The sequence below is a fragment of the Colossoma macropomum genome, unplaced genomic scaffold, assembly GCF_904425465.1.
Source record: "Colossoma macropomum unplaced genomic scaffold, Colossoma_macropomum, whole genome shotgun sequence".
Classification (NCBI taxonomy): Eukaryota; Metazoa; Chordata; class Actinopteri; order Characiformes; family Serrasalmidae; genus Colossoma; species Colossoma macropomum.
Window position 1 is genome coordinate 38,421,296 of NW_023494803.1, and position 20,816 is coordinate 38,442,111.

Sequence of the window (20,816 nt, forward strand, 5' to 3'; positions counted from 1 at the left end):
ACTGTGTACAACACATTCTCCATCAATCTGAAGAACCATTTCACCATGCAAAGAAACATTTAAGCACTGAATGAATGCATTCCCTTTTTTAAAACCATCTTTTTTAAGTGTGTACTTGTAAGACACTAATATGAAGTCATAACAGGACAACGTCTAGGCTGAGAATAGGAATAAGATTACTAAGTTGTGCCAAGCAGACACTGAAACTGAATTACTTCGCTAAGTGTCTTTGAGGACTGTATCTGATATATAAGTGGCTTTTGAGCATAAATGTTTTCTATTTATGCATAAATAGAAAGTATAAAGACTGAATACTGTGGCGCATAGGCTCTGTTTTTTTTTGGAAGCTAGTAGCGGCCCACTCTTGTGTAAATGTAAAATTTGACTTTTTCTTCTCAAGGCCTTTTTTATGGAACAAAGCTTACATTATTATTTTGTCTAGCCGGTGTGGCAGAAGGGCGATGTGGCCTATTAATCATGTTTGCTTAAACAGCATGTAAGTTAGTGATTATTGTCTGCTTAGGCTCCCCCTCCTACACGATCCTTTGTGTTGCTTGTAGGTTATATTTGGTCTTACTAAGAAACAGCTTTCAAATATGCATTTTCATCCGAGTATTTCATTTGTGTTCTTACACAGCACATCCCTGTGTGCATATTTGATGTTGAAATGGAGTTCCACCAGCACTGAGAGGCACTTGGTTCATTAATAATTGATGCTGTGGTATCCTGTAACTGCTTTGTAAAAGTGTTAAGCACAGGTCTTAAGTTTCCAACTGCCGTCTGAGTGTTTCGGAACTGCGACAGAACAGTTCGCAGTGGATCCTGGAGTTCATTGACTGGTTTGTTGTCAGATAGAATAAGATCTGGATGATGTTTCCATAGCTGTGCTAGTATGGGTATAGCCAGGAGGATAGACTGTTTACTTCATCAAATATTACTGGATGTCACTGCCGTTAGTGCCTAATTCAGACTAGTACCGCTTAGATGGCCTACATCAAGTGAAGCTTCTCATGTCTGATCTGCGCTGCTCATGACAATGACAGGCCACACAGAAGAGGAGGCGGCACGCCCGTTTGGAAAAAAGTGCAGAGGGGAAAAGCATGTGTCCTTTCCTCCTGACGAGGAGATGGTGTCAGGCTTTGCTGAAAGCAGGGACACACAACGGGATGGTGAGCCGCTCTTCCGTTAAACAGAACCTGTTCCTTACTCTTTCGCTGCCATTTCTCAAATTCCAATAGAGCTATATGACAAAAAAATAGCTTCATGAAAATATTCTGTCTTCTGTTTTCATTTATGACAGTTGTAACTTGTGCAAATCTATTTATACTGGCAATATACTGAGAAAACCGCTACATAAAATGGGATTGTTATGGTTTCATGTAAATTCCATTGCATTTTTGTCACGATTCATTGGAAAAGTCCCTCACTCTTAATTCCCTGCTCTTCGCCGTTACATGTGGATTTTCACAAACATGATAACACAGAATTACCGCTGCTCAGCTCGCGGCTCCCGGTGACCTAGATGTTCTGAAACAGATGAATTAATAAGATTAATATTAATTAATGTCCAGGATTTGCACATGCCTGTTGGCGTGCTGGGGCGAAACTCAGAGGCGGTAAAGTGTTACAATGAGGGTCCGACAGATATGAAGATTTAATGTCAGATATGGATACTGGCTTTAAGGGAGCTTAAAATTCTAATAACCAATAATATTGGCCAAAATAACTTTACATTTTAATTTTATTCTCCGATAGTTTCAGTTAAATAGTGCTTTACTGCCTGAAATGACTGTTAGTTCTCAGTAATCCCTTTCTTCCACTCAAATGAACAGAAAAAACATGTAGTCTTAGCTGATATGAATTAAGGCTGGGTGATCGCAGCTAATTTCCACTTGGTAGCTGGGTCACTCAATGCTACCTAGTCTCGTGGGGCCAGGCGTGATCTCATAACAAGGACACATGTCTGAGAACAGCCACACTTATAAATGTAAACAAGTGGGAACGAACTAAATGTGAAGTCTCTAAACCAGTCCAATGCCTCATAAAGGCGTGAGGGGGGCGCTGATGTGCCCAACAGACAATAATTCTGTCACTATCCCATAGATGCCATGTCAAACACAAGGCCCGCGGACCAAGTCATGCCTGTGACACAGTCCTATTCGGCCTGCAAAATTATTTTAATTTTCTGTTCTTAGTAGCCCGTTTCACCCTGAGATGCACTACAGTCCCTGGCATGCACTGCAACATAGGCTACATTTACACAGCAGGTAAAAGTGGCCCAAATCTGATTTTTTCACCAGATCTGATTTTTTGTTTGGCTGTTCACAATATCTTTTAAATGTGACCTGTATGTGACATCAGGTTCGCTCCCGGAGGGTTCAGCTTCATCTTTGCTGGCATTATTGGAGCGATTATGAAGTTTCAGTGGTTGACAGCTGGGTTCATCACCCAGAATGTGTTCAAGCTTGCCGTAAAAAGTGCACGTTATTCGGCCACAGCCACTTCTTGTTCGTGTTTTCAGATTCTTTAAACCTTTTTGACGCTGCAGCCTCGTTCTCTTACGGCTGCGTTCGGCCATTTCATTCGAGCATTTGCGATAAGTGCCTTTTAATTTATTGGTACAGAAACATCAGCCTAAATGTTTATGAGGTCTCAGTAGCGTGACATTATGACGAATATCGAGTTGGATTGATGTAAAAGTCGCATGAATACGAATCTGAGTCGCATTGCCACGGATCAGATACATATCGGATTTCAGTACCACATATGAAAGCATCTCAAATCGGAATTGAAAATGTCAGATTCAATGTGTTTTTTTCTGTTTACACTGACATACAGATTCACATCTGTGTCACATATGAGGAAAAAGATTGGATTTGGGCCACTTTTACCTGCTGTGTTAACATAGCCATAGTGTGCGTTCCATAGGGCCAGCGGTTGCACAAAAAGAAAAAATGCCTGTGCCGCAACCAAGAGCTATCTCTTTTTGCCCAGGGTCTGGACACTCATAAGTAACTCTAATATTGTCTATACTATTGCCCTAATAACTGTCTGTAATCTAAAGTCTTCAAGCTTTCTAGTCAGCCAATGTTTTATTCGATCTTTTCCATATCCTGGTGTCTAGTTCAAGCAAATAGGCAGTTTTAAAAAATACCTAAAACAATTTATTTTTATTCAGAATTATTTTTGAATCAGTATTCAATGCATATTTTGCTGTTGTAGTATTGGCATATTTTGAATAAACAATGGCCCGTTTGGGTCACGGCAAAATGGCAAAATTAAAACACAGCTGGCCCGCAGATTTGCTGAGATTTTTCAATATGGCCCTTTTAGTGGTTGAGTTTGACACCCCTGCCATAGATGTAATGTAAATTGTAGCATGGGTGAAAAGTTCCCCCCAAAAAAATCCAGTTAAGCATGTAGATGTGTCACTTCTAAAGGGAAATATGGTTAAAATAAACATCCCTTGAATAAGAAAAACAAGAATTTGGGGGCGGGTGTTAGAGGGCTGTACCCTTGTTAGTGGTGAATTTGCTGCAATCAAGCACTAAAAGTTTAACAAGTTGATACCAGACATATTTTTTTCATATGAGATCCTGTATGACTCATGGGATTAGATGGTACCAAGCAGGGGGGGGTTAAAGCTGGCATGTGCATGTGTCCTCTGAGTCACGTGAAGCGTCACTGCATCTTTCCAAATTGCCACTAATGCAACTTCATTGGACAGCATCGTGTTGAGCGATGAGCAAAGAGCGAAGAGGGAGGACCCACTCATACAGAGTGAGGCCAACCATTTTTCTACTGGGCAGCGCGGTACAGTCCGGTTCTAAATCCACAATCACACATTTTGGCATCATTTCCACTGCCAAGTGACCCGTACCATACTTCCTTACTAATGCTGTTTTGGTTACTCTTCTCTCTACACACTTAAAAAAGGTGGTTCGTCAAGGGTTCTTTAGTAAAGAAAATAGTTCTATATAGAACCATGAACACTCAAAGAACCCTTTGCATGATTAAAGATTAAATGTTTCTATATAGAACCTTTCTGAAAAGGGTTACATATAGCACCGAAAAGGGTTCTTCTACTATGACAAGCTTGACATTGTAACAACAGAAGAACCCCTTTTGGTGCTATATAGAAACTTTTTCAAAAGGGTTCTATATAGAACCATCTCTAGCACATTCTCCATCAATTTGAAGAACATTTAATGGTGTAAAGAACCCTCTGATCATGCAAAGGGTTCTTTGAGTGTCCATGGTTGTATATAGAATCTTCTTTATTAAAGAACCCCTAAATAACCATTTTTTAAGAGTGTAGAGTACTTTCTAGAGATTAACATGACCCGGAACTGCTAACTGCTATCCAGAACTACTGTCTGTGACTTTCATATAAAACGCCTAGTATGATGAACTTGAAGCTCCTCCATTGTTGCTAGCATAGGCGTAGGAGTGAGTTTGACATTGAGGGGAGACACATTTGCTACTATGAATCTGCCACTGAAGTCACAGAGCTGAATAGCTGCTTGAAAACAATTCAGACAGGGACTCCAGAGGCTTATGAGAAACTAAGCATATTGTATTATTTCTGTTTATTGATCTGAGAAACTGGCATTGAACATTATGGAGACACTCGAAGAAATGCCTACTTATGTTCTCTGATGAAGCTGCAGTCAGCTTCCTATTCGAATTTTCCCGTTCCACCTTAAATGCTGCGACAGTTATTAGCGCCAGAATGTAACCCTGATACCAAGAGGATATAGGACCGCTGTCGGCCCACTGATGGCAAAGCTGGTGGTCCACTGGCATTTTGCTCAGCATTTTCCAGGCGGCCCACTGGTGGTTAAGCAGAGTAATAGGCAAAATTCCACACATCATCGCTCATTTTCCACTCACAGTCAAATTTACTGATTTTTCCTTCCTTCCTTTTTTTTAGTTTTACTTTGTAAATTAGTTTAGTAAATGATTTTAATCTAGCACAGTGTCAGCAACATTTTCTATAAAATTATTTTATATCAGGCCTAGTCATTATTTTCAGTTGTCTGTAATATTTGTCTTTTATTTTGTTTATTTTCTACAATAAAAGTCCGTGTGCATTGAAAATCTGTTTGAGGAGATTAAAAACTAGGTAGAGTTTGTATGTAGGACAGTAATCTGGGTGGTCCGAGGGTTGACCAGCAGTAGCAAACAGTCAGTGGGGTACCGATCTTATCAAGCCAGCGGACCGATATAACCTGTGCTCGCTATCTGGGTAACTGCTGCACCATTTAAATTGGCAAAACCTAACCAAACCATGAAAAACTAATCCTGTTCGAATAGAGCTTAAAGCTACTATTTAAAAAACGCTTTCACTAACATTGAGTCCTGTAATGGTTTTATTGATCTTATTTCGGTGGCATTATGCTGAAATTAGACGACCAGACAATGTAGGTTACGTTAAAGTTCTACCGTTACAAGACTGAGACAAGACTAACGGTCAGGCTGCGTCCTAAATAACCCACTCTGGAACTTTACACACTTCACCACTGTAAGCACTTCTAAGGGTGGTGTGCTACGTTTTATATACTATTTAGTGTGGCCGTATGCAGTTTGGGACGCGGCCAGAGGCTAACGTTACCAGACGTTTCAGAGTGTTTTTTGACAATTTGAGCGTCAACGTTAGCTAAACAAGCCGTTTTCATAGCTATAATTCGCCGTCGTTGTTATTCGTCGTGCTCTCGTTACTGACCTCGAGTTCAAAGCTGGTGAAAACTAACCTCTTTAGTTAGCTAACGCTAGCTAACTAGGTTAGCTAGATTAACTAACCTAGCTACCAACCCAGCGCTGCGTCGAGGCCAAAGCTGAGGCCACTGAAGCTGGTCAGGGGAGGATATTCAAACATAGCATGAGTTTTTTGTTTTTGTTTTAAGGTAAAAACTCTTTATTTTTGAACAGACACCTCAACACAAGCCTTAAAAAAGGTTAAAAGAAGGCCCAGCGCCACCACCAATGAGCTACCCTCTGTTCCTACGCCAGTGGTTGCTAAGCTAGCTAACGTTACTGTTGTTTGTGTTTGTTGTTACAGTAGATTTATGTGAGAAATCATGTAACTTTGCTAGCTAAAGATAAGTCTGAATACGGTTCTGTTGTGTAAGAAACTACGGAGCCCCTAAGGGGCCGTGGTTTTTTAAAAGTTAATGACGTTGCGTTCCCTCGCAAAAAAAACAAAACAAAAAAAACCTTCCCTCGCAAATGTTTTGCATTCCCTCACAAAATATATGCATAAATACAGCAAGCAAACGTAGGACCAGAGGTCCCCAACAACATTGCCTACATTAGAGCTTTGATTTTAGCATTGCTAACGTTAAAAGCTGTTTTCCCAGTTTGGCCAGTCTGTGCTGAGTTTATTCAGCAGTTGTTCTCTGCAGTCTCTGTAAATGTGCCTTTTACTGTATGAGGACACTCGAGCTCAGACTCATTTTGAGTCACTAACAGCAGAATCATGTTTGAGTTTGAGAAGCGACACTATGTCTTTATATTTCAATCCAAGATCAACATAAAATTCAATGAGTTGCTCCGTGTCTGAGCTTAAGCAAGCGAATGCAAACTGTTTGCATCATAACGCAAAACATTCGCAAGTGAATGCATTTTGTTTGCAAGGGAACGCAAAACATTTGCGAGGGAGCGCAATGTCATTAACTTTTTTTTATTTTTTAACCACGGCCTCTTAGGGGCTCTGTAAGAAATGGACACTTGACCAGGGTACAAATAGTTCTGGGTTCAGATTTATAACCATTATACTCTTTTGGACTCCAGGCCACAGATGGCTGTTGCATCTCTTGGAATCCAACATACGATCCCCCCAGTGATAGGGCCATTCTTAGATGGTTTTGCCTATTTGAAGCTCCCATAATTAGCCCTGCTAGTCTGATTTGGTGCAGCTCAGTATGTTCATTGTTGAGTAAAAATGATTGTGATCATAGTTTTTGGTAGTATTTATATCATTTCCAACACACCGAATCCCAGTAAAGTATAATATTGTAATACATGCTGTGTATCATGAAAATGTCTCATGTCAAATATTGTAATATTCTACATTTGCTGATACTGATAAACTGGGGGCAGTATTGGCTGGCAAACCCATCTGTTGAGCTCTATTTATACCTGCAAACATAATTAAAGATCTCAATATCTTTACAGTTCTGTGATTGGGCACGTTCTGTTATGTGCATGAGATGTATACTTTATATTCATATTATTGTGTTGTATTCATATATTGTATTGACGGTTTTATTCTCTGTTTGATTACTTTGATTGCTTTGTTTGTTTGTTTGTCTTTGAATCGCAAGCCATTCAACACCTCATACTCATCACTTCTCCGAGACGTAATCTCCCAGCCCAAAATGCATTTACCTTGCTTTAATGAAGCAAAGAGAAGTGTATTAGGAACAGAAAGCATTTTTCACATCCTTTCATCAGTAGATCTAATTGCAGACAGCTCATTAAGACATAATAAGCAGTAAATTAGTAGATAAGGAATGAAAGGTCGTCGTCGTTGAGGCTTTTATTTGTGATGGTGATTTCTGTTTTTCGAATTTAGGTGACAGTCTAACCTTGACAGAAATTATTTTGGCCTACAAGCAGAGCTGCGGAAAGCACAGAGTGGAGCCCAAAGCAGAGATACAGGAACAAATAAAGGTAACGTGGCCACTTTGGTAGCACTTTAAGGCAGCATATCGCTGCTGTCGGAGCAAAACCTCGCATCTGCATTTTTGTCGTTTTTCAGTTTTTGACATAATTTGAAAATACCTGTTGCTCTTTACGTTGTGTATAAATTTCATGATAAATGGACCAAAAGAAATGACCCAAAAAGACTTGGCAAAAAGTCTGGTTTCCATTGACTTACATTAAAAGTAAAGTATGTTTTTTCCTTCTCCTGTAAAGTTACCATTTTAAAGATATAAGGTTTTGTTCCAACAGCAGCATTTGTAAGGTGTCATGACACCTACACTCTCAAAATAAGGTACTAAACTGTCTCTGGGGCGGTACTCTCAGGGGTACGTCTTCAATACCTTTAGTTAGGGAACATGACTGTACCGCACTCTTAAAAAAGATGGTTCTTCAAGGGTTTTTTTAGTGAAGAAAATGGTTCTGTATAGAACTATGAACACTTGCATGATTAAAGGGTTCTTTGCATCATGAAAGCGTTCTCCAGATTAATGGGTAATGTGATTTAGATGATTCTGTATAGAACCTTTTTGAAAAGTATTGTTACAAACTTGACATTGAAGCAATAGAAAAACCCGTTAATCATGCAAAGGGTTCTTTGAGTGTTCATGGTTCTATGTAGAACCATTTTCTTTACTAAAGAACCATCGAAGAACCATTTGCATGATTAAAGGGTTCTTTGCCTCATGAAAGTGTTCTTCAGATTAATGAAGAATGTGCTTTAGATGGTTCTGCATAGAACCTTTTAGGAAAGTATTGTTACAAGCTTGACATTGTAATAGTAGAAGAACCCATTTTGGTGTTATATAGAACTCTTTTCAAAAAGGTTCTGTATAGAACCATATACAAAAGATTCTCCATTAATCTGAAGAACCCTTTCACTATGCAAAAACCCTTTAATCATGCAAAGTTTTCTTTGAATGTTCATTTTATTTCCTAAAGAATCCTTGAAGAACCTTTTTTTAAGAGTGTACTCCATCACATTTGTATTTTTCTACTCTGTATTGTATCCAGCTTTTATTTTATTGTGCTGTTTAAAAACATTAGGTTCTAAAAAGGTACAAAACATTCCTGCCTCCTGGGAAAAACTCATTTTAAGTACGCAGTTGGGCCTTAAAACCACTGTTGTACCTTTGAAGGTACATTTACATTGTTAGTACCTCGATGAACGAGAAATGTACCTGCACAGAACCTTTTTTCTGACCATGTGCTGGCCTTTCATGACAGCTGACACAAACTTATGTAAACATTTTAAAAAGGCTTATTCCAACATGGGTCACTTGCTGGGGTGAAATAACATCAACATTCACAAAAGCAGCCTTTATGACAACTGATGCTTGTTGGAATAAGCCTTTATAAAAGGTTATATCAGTTATCATTTGGAGTGGGAATTCAGGTGGATACACTGGTAAAAAATCAATTTCTTTCATCCCAAAACTAAATAATCTTAATATGTCCCTTAACATCTCCTATTATCATATATGCAAAACGGAGAGGTTAATTCCAAACATATTTTACAGTCACTGGTGTTGTATGAATATGGTGTAACACCAGTGACAGTGACTCCAGTGACATTCTGGTTAAAACTTAGGATTTTGTAAATTGGCTGACTCATTATCTGTCAGGTGACCTTGTGCAACTATTTAAAATCAGTAATAAAAATTATATTCGGCATTATTTTGACAAAATTTGAATTACCCAGCCATTAAAGCTCATAACACCAGTGACGCATGCCTTGAGAAGCTTCCTCTCTGATGAGCCTTGACCCCAGGAAGCAGTTTAATAGAGCTGAAAATACTCTGTTAACATAGAGTCCTGATAACACCAGTGACCAAAATCTCTGTGACAAATTTTGTAAATAAAATATTTTTTTTTCAAATGTAGTATAATGTAACTGATATAAAAAGTTAACATGAATCTGATTTCTACAAATTCCTAAACATTAAACCTCTCAAAAATATTGTTTTATATTAAAAATGGTTTCTCAAATGTTGAAAATTTGTTTTGTGACAAGCTGTTTTACAGATGCAGAGCAACTATGAAACAGGATAAAAAAAGAAAAATCAGAGAAATCATGAGGGAAAAGTATTATTTAATCTTAGGTCAACTGCATAAATGTACATACTGACTTTTGGAGCTGTGCCTAATATGTTAAGCATGAGCCATGTAGGTGTCACATAGCCTTATGAATACTGCCCTTCAGCAAAGGGTTACCAACATGTATTTTGTTTGGTTTATTGTATCAACAAAGTCACATAAATGCAATACTAATGTTTGATATGAATATACAGAGGTTGTGACCTGCATTACATTGTTTGGGAGCTAAAAAGGACATGAAATGTAAAAAATGCAGTGGAAAGAAAAATATTAAACCTGCTCACAGAGCACGTTAATTAATCTAATGCATTCTTATTGAACTTAGACACAACAAGACAATAACCGCGCTGAAGAATGAAAGTAAATGAGAATCAAATACACTCAGGCATGAACACACATACACACACACACACGGGCACGCATGCATAATTCAGCCCGTGCACTCACTTATTTTACTTTGACCAGCAACGTTAAGAGCATCAGTTTCCCCTCTGCATAAATTTACGATTAGATCAAGGAGAATTATTTGTTGAAAATTAGAGACTTAGCAGTGCTTACATTAACCACGCTCTCAGTATTATCTCTGAGGTGCTAATGAGACCAATTGCATTTAAAGTAATGTAGGTGGTCCTTAAAAGAGTAAAATATGTATGGATAAGCACCAGCTAAAAGGAGAGATATTTAGTTTGAAGACTGCATGTGAATTCCTAATAAGGCTTTGCAAAATGGAACTCGCTGCTTAAAGAGCATATTTATCAAATTAGGTATTTTCAGGCAGGCTAGTCCCTCGAGGATGGCTGTGGAAAACTATTTAAAGCTTTTATTGTACCCGCGGGCTTTCACTTTTCTTTGAAATGTTTTAAGTGGATGAAACAGCATTGCTTTTGGTTACGTCTTCATAAGAGGGTGGTAAACAACAATGGGTTTCAGCAATGGACCTGGGGTCTCCTAAAGCTTAGCACAGACCAAGTATTTATTTATTTATTAATTAATTAATTATTTATTTTTCCATGCTTAGTTTCAGACTCCCTAATTCATTTGTAGAGTTTTGCAGGGACGTTTCTTGTAGGCCTGCCTACCTTTTCTGCATAATCTTCAGCAGAATTGTTGCTGGTTATTACCTAATTATGAAAAAAAGAGTGGTTTAGACATTCTACTGTAGGTTTTCAAGCAAGTTTTAGTTTCATTAACGCCTAAACACTGTAAAAATGGCTCATCGATTCAACCTAAAACATTACTTCATGTGGTGATGAGTAAATTAACTAGTTTTATTTAACCTAAACAAATACATTGAATGAATGGTTCTTTCAATCAGTGTAATTTTTTTGAGTTGAATAAAACGAGTTCGGTTGTTTGTTACTACATTAAGTCTAGGTTGAACCGATAAGCCATTTTTTACAGTGTTATATAGACCTAATCAAAACATTGCTGGTCTGAGTTTGGAGAGGAACATTAACAAAACATCTGCTATATTTCCATTTGCTCACAAAAGAAGGCTGCACTGTAAAAAGGCCATCTTGATGATTGAAAGCATGCTAAATATAGTCTGTATATCTAATATTTATCATTATTTAGCTTATTTCTTTACATTTTCGCTTTTTTAAACTAGTAATTGTGTCTAGTGAAATGATCAGATTCCACTGACAGATAATTTTGTGTGAAGAAATAATAGAAGAGCCCTAGTCGGTTCTATATAGAACCATATACAAAAGATTCTCTATCAATCTGAAGAACCCTGCACTATGCAAGGAATCCTTTAATCATGCAAAGGGTTTATTAAGGGTGTTTATTTTCTTTACTAAAGAACTTTGAAGAACCATCTTTTTAAAGAGCGTACTCCATCGCATTTATATTTTGTACTCGGTCTTGTGTCCAGCTTTTTATTTTATTGTTCTGTTAAAAATATTAGGTTCTGAAAAGGTACAACAACACACCTGTCTCCTGGGAAAAAGCTCATTTAAAGTTGGACCTTAAAACCTACGTTTACTTAAATCTAGTAAAAGTCTGGAAATAGGTTGAATAATCTTCTAATGTTCTAACAACAACCTCATAATGAGAAATTCTAGATAAGTTCACTAGATTTAAGATGCATTTCAGCATTTAAAAAGATAGCATTTAGCAATTAGGTGTAAACCACATAATAGATACTTTGTAGATACTACTGTAGATAGATAATTTACTTTCAAGTTATATTCAACTAAATATCTACTAAATTGACCATAATTTTCTTTAACTCTAAACTTCTAATACTAACCTTAACCTAAACCTCAACCCAAAACCTAAACCCAACCCTCACCCAGGTCCAAATCCTAACCCCAACCCCACCACTGTTTAGAATCAACTGAGTTTCAACAGATAGATTGTAAACAATTTAAACATTTGTAGACAATCAATGGGGGCTATAGTGGACTATCCACATAAAGTGAGACCAAACTTTCATTTACTTAAATATCCAGATGTAGGATGACTCTTTTATTAAAATGAAGCAAATAAACTTTTCTTCACAATGAATGATGACTGAGTTACTGGAGCTCTGAAGTCACGTATGTATTTTGTAGTTGGTGTTATGCCCATATAAGGAACTCTGGGTCTAAGCCTTTTTTGCCTATGGGAAAAATTAATAGCATTCTCGAAAATTGCTACTATTGCACTTGTAGTAAACAGAAATGTTTCAAACGTGGATATTTTATTTCTTCAAATATAACTGGATCCACTGAATAACATAGTCAAAATACAAATATTGTTGCAACAATTTGGGCAAATTCCATATTTTTGTTGATTTTGTAAGTGAAAATAAGTCACACATCCTCTACAGAGAACACATTTCGACACACTACTGCTGTTTAGTTGTTGAATTTATCACATTGAGGAAAATAAAACATAAAATGTGACCTGTGCAAAAGTTATGGCACCTTTAAGTTTTATTTTTTTCAATATGTTAAACTCTACATAGAAATTGTGCACTTAAAACATAACATCAAATAAAAAATGTCCTCTAATGGGGTATGTTGAAACTTTCACATATAACTGTAGACCCAAGCTAAGTCTGCTGCACATTGAATTGATATCATAAGACATAAGGCAACTTCATCAAGATTCCCCGCATAGACCACCAGCCTATATTTTGAGTGCCTGGTGTTGTTGGAATGAAGCCGAAGTAGACTTACTTTTACGCAGTGTTAGTCCCACGTGCAGGAGTGTGAACTTGCTTGCAACATGCAGCAATATTAATATTTCGACTGCTAAACGACCTCGTAGTTCAGTGGATCATGTGGCACTCTGGTGGTGGGGGTGGTGGTGTTTGAAACATTCTTGTTTACCACTTTTTTTCGAAAACGCCACTGATTTTTCCCATTGAGAAAAATGGCTTTGACTCAGATTTCCTTATATGGGCATCTTGCTGACTGCAGAACTTCAGAAGACTATAGTGACCGTTTCTTTGTCCCTGTGTGTTTGTCCTGAAGGATTCCATCGCTCCTTAGCTTTTATATCCAGCCCTGTATCAGTAGCAGCACTAACATAGAGGAGGAAACTCTAGAGGGGACTGGAAGTGTTATTATTATTCATCAGCGACAGAGCGAAAGGAGGAACAGGAGAGTCCACGGTGCTGCTGGTCGCTATAGTAGTTGAGAAAGCATCATCAAAAGTTGTAACATGTGCCGAATGAGACATAGGTTTTGGGAGAAGTTTGTATTTCAAACCAAAAGCGTTCCCCGCTGGAGTAAAACCAGCTCCAGCTACCCCTCCAACCCCCACCTCTCCTCTTAGAGCTTCAGCGCTCATCAGAAAGCTCCTGCCTCTCTGATATGGAATAACCATCCTACTTCCAGCACGGAGGGAAAAGTCACTCATATCTAAACACCATCAAGTATAAATAACTTCCCCACTTTTAAACTTTAATGTGCATCAGCCCCTCTCTGGACCGCACTGATTCACTGATTAAAGTTTTCTGCAGCACAGAAATGAGACGTGTTTATTCCTCATACGCAACCTAATCTAATATCAACACATATCTGATCTCTAGATTTTTGCATTATGTTAACATTATACTATACAGACTTTAAAAAAATGCCTTTCTCTAAATTTTTCAGGAGATGAGGAGAGAGAGCGAAAGACGCGGGAAACATTTCAAAAGTCAATTAAAAAAAATTCTGTGTATGTTTTCATTTTTTTAAATGATAAATTAAGTTACTAATTTTGTCCATGCTCTTTCTAGACACTGCAGGTTTAATTGCTAATTGTTAACTGGGAATGAATATATTTGCATATTAATTAGCACCTCAATTTACATTTTTAATTTGCCGCCTTCAAAGGGTGTGAGATAAAAGGTCGTGTTATTTTAAATAATTTATCCTTTATTGCAGAAAAGATGCTGAAAGGAAAATGTGCGGCTGATTTTAACCCCTGAGAGCTTTTTTTTCCTGTATAAAACGTTCTGAAATCATTTTTTTTGCAACTAATTAAACGGGCCCCGGAAAAATGCTCTAAAACAGTCGTTAATACAAAGCCACCCAGACAGCGGAGTGCTGCAGTGGGTCTGCGCTGCTCTTTGAGGGCTAGAATGAGAAATGCACTGGAGATGGCTCGTGTGGAAGTCAAGTTGTCCCGCTCCGCCTGAAGGAGGCACGGCTTTCTTTTTTATCACTTCATTTTGTCCTCTCTCCCTCCTGACACATCAGTACGTTTGGCACTTATTCATTTCATTTCGCGCAATGCACAGCGCAGAACACTGCTGAGCTGCGAAGGGCCTCGGAAATCTCCACGTTTATTAAGACGGAAAAAAACATCAAACAAAAGGCAAAAGGTTCGAAATGTGCCGCCCCGAGTCGTCAATGTGGAGACTTTTTCATGTGCGCTTAGGAAACTATGGGGAGCGTTCACAGGCGTCTAATTTGTTTTCTTCTAAACAGTCCGTCCCATATGACATCTTGTTAATGTTTATAGCAGATTGATCTAGGACCTTGATCAGTCTGATATGTACTAGCTGCTATATGCCATCTGCCATCTGCTGTCTCGCTGCTAGATTTGCCATATTGGGCTGTACAGGTTTCCTAATCGATGTATTTTTTTTTCTTTCTTTCAGCATAATCAGAGCGTTTTTACTTTTTATCATCTATTTCAATCTCTACAGTGGGCTGCAAAAAATGAAAATGCTTCAGTTTGAGTGGAAAGTAGAATCTTTGAAATTTTAACATGAATTTCATAGTATTTGGTGGTATGTCCCTCTCTTTGCTTTAATGACAGTGTGTACTCCAGCTGCACTCCGTAAGTTTGTACAAAAGCTTCTTATGAGCAGGTCAGATCCACCTGAGAGTCGTCTGAATGAGCTTCAGTGGAAGAGATGAGACTCAAAAATAATCTGACCATTTAGTATGAAGGTGTTGACATGGTCACTGTCAGGTCTGCTTAAATCTGAAAAGTGACCTGGAAAAAAAGAATCCTAAATATTTTTTCTTCACTTTGCTTGTCTTAGTTTTTGTTTGTTGTACATTTTTCATGATTCTAAAACTTTCTGTTGTTTATATTCAGGTTTAAATGAAAAAATGTGTCCTTACTGTTACATAACACTATTTTTTAAAAGTCTGTTATGTAGTTTAGAGTATTTACATCTTCTCTATTAAGTTGTTACTTAAAATATTTCCTTATATGAAATGTGTTATTCCAATCTTTTGAATGTTAGTATACATAACGCAGAAATCGTCTGTGTAGTTATAAATGCACTACATGTACAAATATGCAAAGGAATCCTACTTACAGGACATATCGTCACTATTCAATAACCACTGTGAATCATTGAATAACTACCATGACTTGTTCAGTATCTACTATGAATTATTCAGTGTTTGCTATGAATTATTCAGTATCAACTGTGAATTATTCAGCATCTACTATGAATTATTCAGTATTTGCTATAGATTATTCTGTATCTACTCTAAATTATTCAGTATCTGCTGTAAATTATTCAGTATCTACTATGAATTATTCAGTATCTACCATGAATTATTCAGTATCTACTATGAAATATTCAGTAACTTTGAATTATTCAGTATTTCCTCTGAATTATTCAGTATCTACTGTGAATTATTCAGTATCTACTATGAAATATTCAGTAACTTTGAATTATTCAGTATCTACTATGGATTATTCAGTATCTACTATGATTATTCAGTATCTACTATGAATTATTAATTATTTATTGTGACTTATTTATTAACCACTATGGCTTACTCGGTAACTACTATGAATTATTCAGTAATTACTATGAATTATTCAGTAAATACTATGAAGCATTATTCAGCAGCTATTATGGAACTAAGTTCTGTAGTTATGAGAGGGAGGAGCTGAAATGTGAACATATGGACCCTAAAGCAGTGTTCAGAGAGAACTTTATTGACCCTGAGAGAAATGATGTTATTGTAAATAATTCTGACACATTTTTATTGGTCTGTTCATTACGAAATATTCACACAGTGTAAAAAATTTAAAATGACATAATTGGAGTTGGAAGATTTAGTCCAGACAGTGATGATATGCACTGTAAATGGGATTTCTTTACACTTCTGTACATTTAGTGCATTTGTAATCACTCTGCAAATGATTTCTGCACTTCATCCTCCCAGAGTAACAAAGAGATCATTATCAGTGCTGGTGTTCTTATGTAGGTCGTTTGAATGAGAACGCTTTAACAGAGACAGAAAACACAGACAGACAGTGTTTGAAAATAAACCATTGGCTTCCTCTCTATTTGGTATTTTCCCAAATGAAACCGATGCTCTCACTTGAAGCATGAAAAATACTATAAATGATCACGTCGCATTCTCAGATGAAGGATTTTACCTTTTTTTTCTGGGTGGATTCTATTCTTAGTGTTTCTGATGCTTGTTAGGGGCAGAGATGCTTACCTCGTCCCACTGTTTAGAGATTAATATTGCTTCTCAGACTGACACAGTCAAATTATATGTATGTAGAGCAGGCAATGGGCAAATGAATGCGTCAACAGATGACCAGCTGTTTCTAATTAATATACCCTGCTTAATTAAAAGGGAACATTTGCATCAACAGTAAATGGAGTGAAATTCATAATTCATGGTTTTAGTGTGAACGTGCTGAAACCTATAATTTGTTTGTATGAAAAAAGTGACATAAAAATTATTAATATGTTGCGCTCTGTTTGCCATCTATCTATCTATCTATCTATCTATCTATCTGTCTATCTATCTATCTGTCTGTCTGTCTGTCTGTCTGTCTATCTATTTATCTATCTATTCCTCTCTTTTCTTGCAGAATATTACATGCCTGTATAAAAGAGCCAGGTGTTTTGATCTGAAGGGTGAGTACACTGTTTTTTTTTTAAATATTGTAAATACACACACACACACACACACACACACACACACACACACACACACATTTTCTAAGCAGCTTATCCTTCTGGGTCGTAGGATATTGTAAACAATATATTATATAATGTATTCTTAAAATGTCATATTTAAGTTTGTTCCACAAAGAGTTTGTTATCTAACTTTCACTTAGAAAATCAACAAAATATATAACATTTATCATGAATTATTTAGTAACTACTATGAATTCTTCAATATCTGCTATGAATTATTCAGTGTCTACTGTGAATTATTTAGTATCTGCTATGAATTGTTCAATACCTACTATGGAACTAAGTTCTGTTATGAGAGTGAGGAGCTGGAATGTGAAACCACATATGGACCACATATGGAAGGAGTGTTCACGTTATTGTGGAAAATCTCCAAAATGATAACTTTATAAGAGAAGTAAAAACATTTCTGTTAGTTCCTTAATCATGAAATATTTATACAATGTAAACGGCAGCGGAAAAAAAAAACAAAAATGGAGATACAAAGCTTAGCTGTGCATGTTATGCTAATATGTTGACAAGTTAAAGTCAGCAAATTAATAGAGATTGTGTACTAAAATTGGCAGAAAAATCCTACATTTAAAGGTTTTAGCTATTTCAGCTGGATTAGTTTTACCTGAGGAGGCCAGGTGATGTAATTTGTGCATGATTTTAATGGCCAGTTCATACAGGATAAAGGATCTGTGTAATTTACACAAATTACCCCAAATAGCCTGGATCAAAACATCATCATGCAGATGTTTACCTCAGCATTGTGCGACAGGTGCCACACTTCCACACAATAACATGTTGTGCAGATAAATATTAAATATGCCACAAAAAATGCATGAGGGAGAAGACTTTACATCTCAGTAATCAGTAATCACTCAAATTAAAGCACCTCTGCAGATAATACTAATCCAGCTCCAGTAGGGCTTAAGTGTGTTCTCTGTAGATGAAGATACAACATTGTACTCTATCTTATATCTATATCTAGTTGAAGTGCATGCAAACTCTTGAAGTGAAGTCTTTAAAGGGCCCATATCCTACATTTTTCTTGCATTTTATTTTTCCCCGGATGTCCACGTGTGGGTTTACGTACCAAAAACAGTCATAATTCATTCTTCCAACCTTTCATTATTCCTTAGAATCAAACAGGCTGTTTTTGTTACTGCCGTTTGATACTATATATGTAAACGAACTCTGTTCTGATTGCGCCTTATTAAAAAAACAGTCCAGGCTGACACACTCCTTATAACTTCAGCATGAGTAGGCGGGGCTAAACTGCTGCAGGCTGAGTAGCTGGATATCTGAAAATAATTTCTTTTTTCATGGTATCACAGAGACAGTAATTTCAAAATGGGCTGTTAATATGGACTGTATGTACTGGGAACGAACTTTAACACTCTTTGATTCCAAAAATTTAGTAAAAAAAATTGTTTTTCATGATGTGAACCCTTTAACATAGACTTAGACGAAGACATAGATGAAGTTTATTGCTGCATATTATTCTTTAAAAGAGAGGGGATTTACAGCCATCTATCAGTCCCCACAGATGAATGTGCATATAGAAGTAATAATGAGGAGACACAGTCAGCCTCATAAGAAGGATTAGGCTTGCACTGTAGGCCGTGATTTCTCACAGAAAGCACAAACTATTTGTTGTTGTTTAGGTTTATTCTTCATGTTAAACATTTGTTTGTTAATTTTAAAGGCTGCAGTGTTCACTAGACGTTGTGGGACCGGACCCAAACAGTGCAATCTTCCGTACTGCGAGATAAAATCGGAAACTTTGTCAGGCCTCTTAATTGAAATCTACACGCAGATCCTGCGGGGCTGGGATTAAGCCGCTGTCCCTTTGATGAGCGTTGCGGCGGCTATTGATAGGAGTGGATGGGAGATTTTAAATGCGGGTCAGCGTGTTCCAGCTCCCTGCACCATGTCGCACGCTTGATGACATCTGACTCCGAGACTCAGTGTCATTATCTGAGGATGGCAGAGGGGGATTAGAAAAATGGGATTTCGGATACCGCCCTAACCCCCCCATCACCAAAACCCCATGTACGGTACAGTTAAGTGATTATTGTAAAAATAATTTTACAAATGATTATGCTAATGATGAATAAATTATCGTCTCTCCAACGCACGACTGTGAGCGATCCGGCTTCTCCCCGACCAGGAAGATAAGAGTTTACGAGGCGAAGGGGGCTTGTGCGGCGCGAGCCTAATAAAGACGCACTGCTGCGGCCATCAAAGTGTTTCTCTAGGCTTTGTTTAAAAGTCATCTGTTCCTGAATAATCAGTGGCTCTTTGATTTTCCTCTCCGCGGAGGACGTGATCGCGCTCGCGCGCCGTTCTTTCACTCTTTAATGAACACCAACCACCAAGGCGCATCTGCAGAGGCGCAGGATTCAAAGTCCGCACCGTTAGATTTGGGACGGGTGCGTGCTGACATGGCGCTGCGCTGATTTTAGGACTTTGATTTCTGCTGGGGGGACGGGCTGAATTGGCTTTTAAAGGAATACTCCAGCGTGTTTCCAACCTAATCTGTGTCTGATGCATCTGTAGTGTATGGTGGGTTTATATGGATCATAATATCACAAATACAAAATACACTCAGAAAAGAAGCCATTCTTTTCTGGGAAGCATCTGCCTACTGACTTTTATTGTAAGTGCATTTTGAGTCAGTCGGTTTTTGGGTGACTCCATGATTGTGGTGCTAGTTGCGATACATCTACTAATATATTTGTAAACACAAAAGTCATTTTAAACAGATAAAATCTCCTTCACAATAACGTATGTGGGTGTTTTAGATATAAATAACTTAATTATTAATAAAACTGATCTGCAGCACTTAGAAAACAGTATATTTGTCAGTCCCAGCCCACTATAACTGCAGTGCACTTTAAAATATAATCATTGATATACTTCAGATTTGTAGTTTTTTGATTAAGAGGCTCATTCTCTACATTTTATTTTTTCCACATGTGACGTGTGGGTTAATGTAACAAAATTAGTCATAGTTAATTTTTACATAACCATTAAACAGCCTGCTACTGTGTCTTTAGGACTGAAATAGATAAATGAGCTCTGTTCTGATTGGCCGCATTGCATCGTGCCTCATTCAAAAAGCAGTCTAAGCTGAAACACTCCTTATAGCCTCAGTATGAGGGGGCGGGGCTAAACTGCTGTAGATAATTAGGTGAATGTAATCGTTTATTTTGGTTTCTTAATGGTGATCTAGTTATTTTTTACACATAACTCATAAAGTATATATGCAATTTTAAATCATTTCCTTAGGTGTACAAAATCAGTTCATAATAATAAGGATTAAATTGTCACCAGCCTGTTTTAAATGATTAAATAAAAATGAATTATTATCTTGCTACTTTGCTTAATGCTTAATCATTCTTAAGTGGTTAATATATACTTTTTCAAAAAGAGTAAAAGGTTGCAACTTTCTAATGATATATAGGACACCATACTTATTCACATATAACACTCAAATATAATGCATTTATGAAAAGCATATAAAAGCAAAGTTTGCTTTCTTTTAATGCAAACTTGTGCTTTAATAGTTTGTATGTCATTAAATAAATGGTTAATAATTCAAATGGTAGCACTTTTTAATGCACAAGCAACAGTT

The 20,816-nt window shown here is 37.2% G+C and overlaps 1 protein-coding gene across 1 annotated transcript in view; it reads left to right on the plus strand.

Moving 5' to 3' along the window:
• The first annotated feature begins 1,036 nt into the window (after positions 1-1,036).
• Positions 1,037-20,816, plus strand: part of si:dkey-288a3.2 (protein phosphatase 1 regulatory subunit 37) — a 72,566-nt gene continuing 52,786 nt past the window's right edge. Inside the window, exons 1-3 of the mRNA XM_036592649.1 lie at positions 1,037-1,169; positions 7,577-7,674; positions 17,086-17,131. Coding sequence (XP_036448542.1) covers positions 1,037-1,169; positions 7,577-7,674; positions 17,086-17,131 — 277 coding nt within the window. The remainder of the gene's footprint in view (positions 1,170-7,576; positions 7,675-17,085; positions 17,132-20,816) is intronic.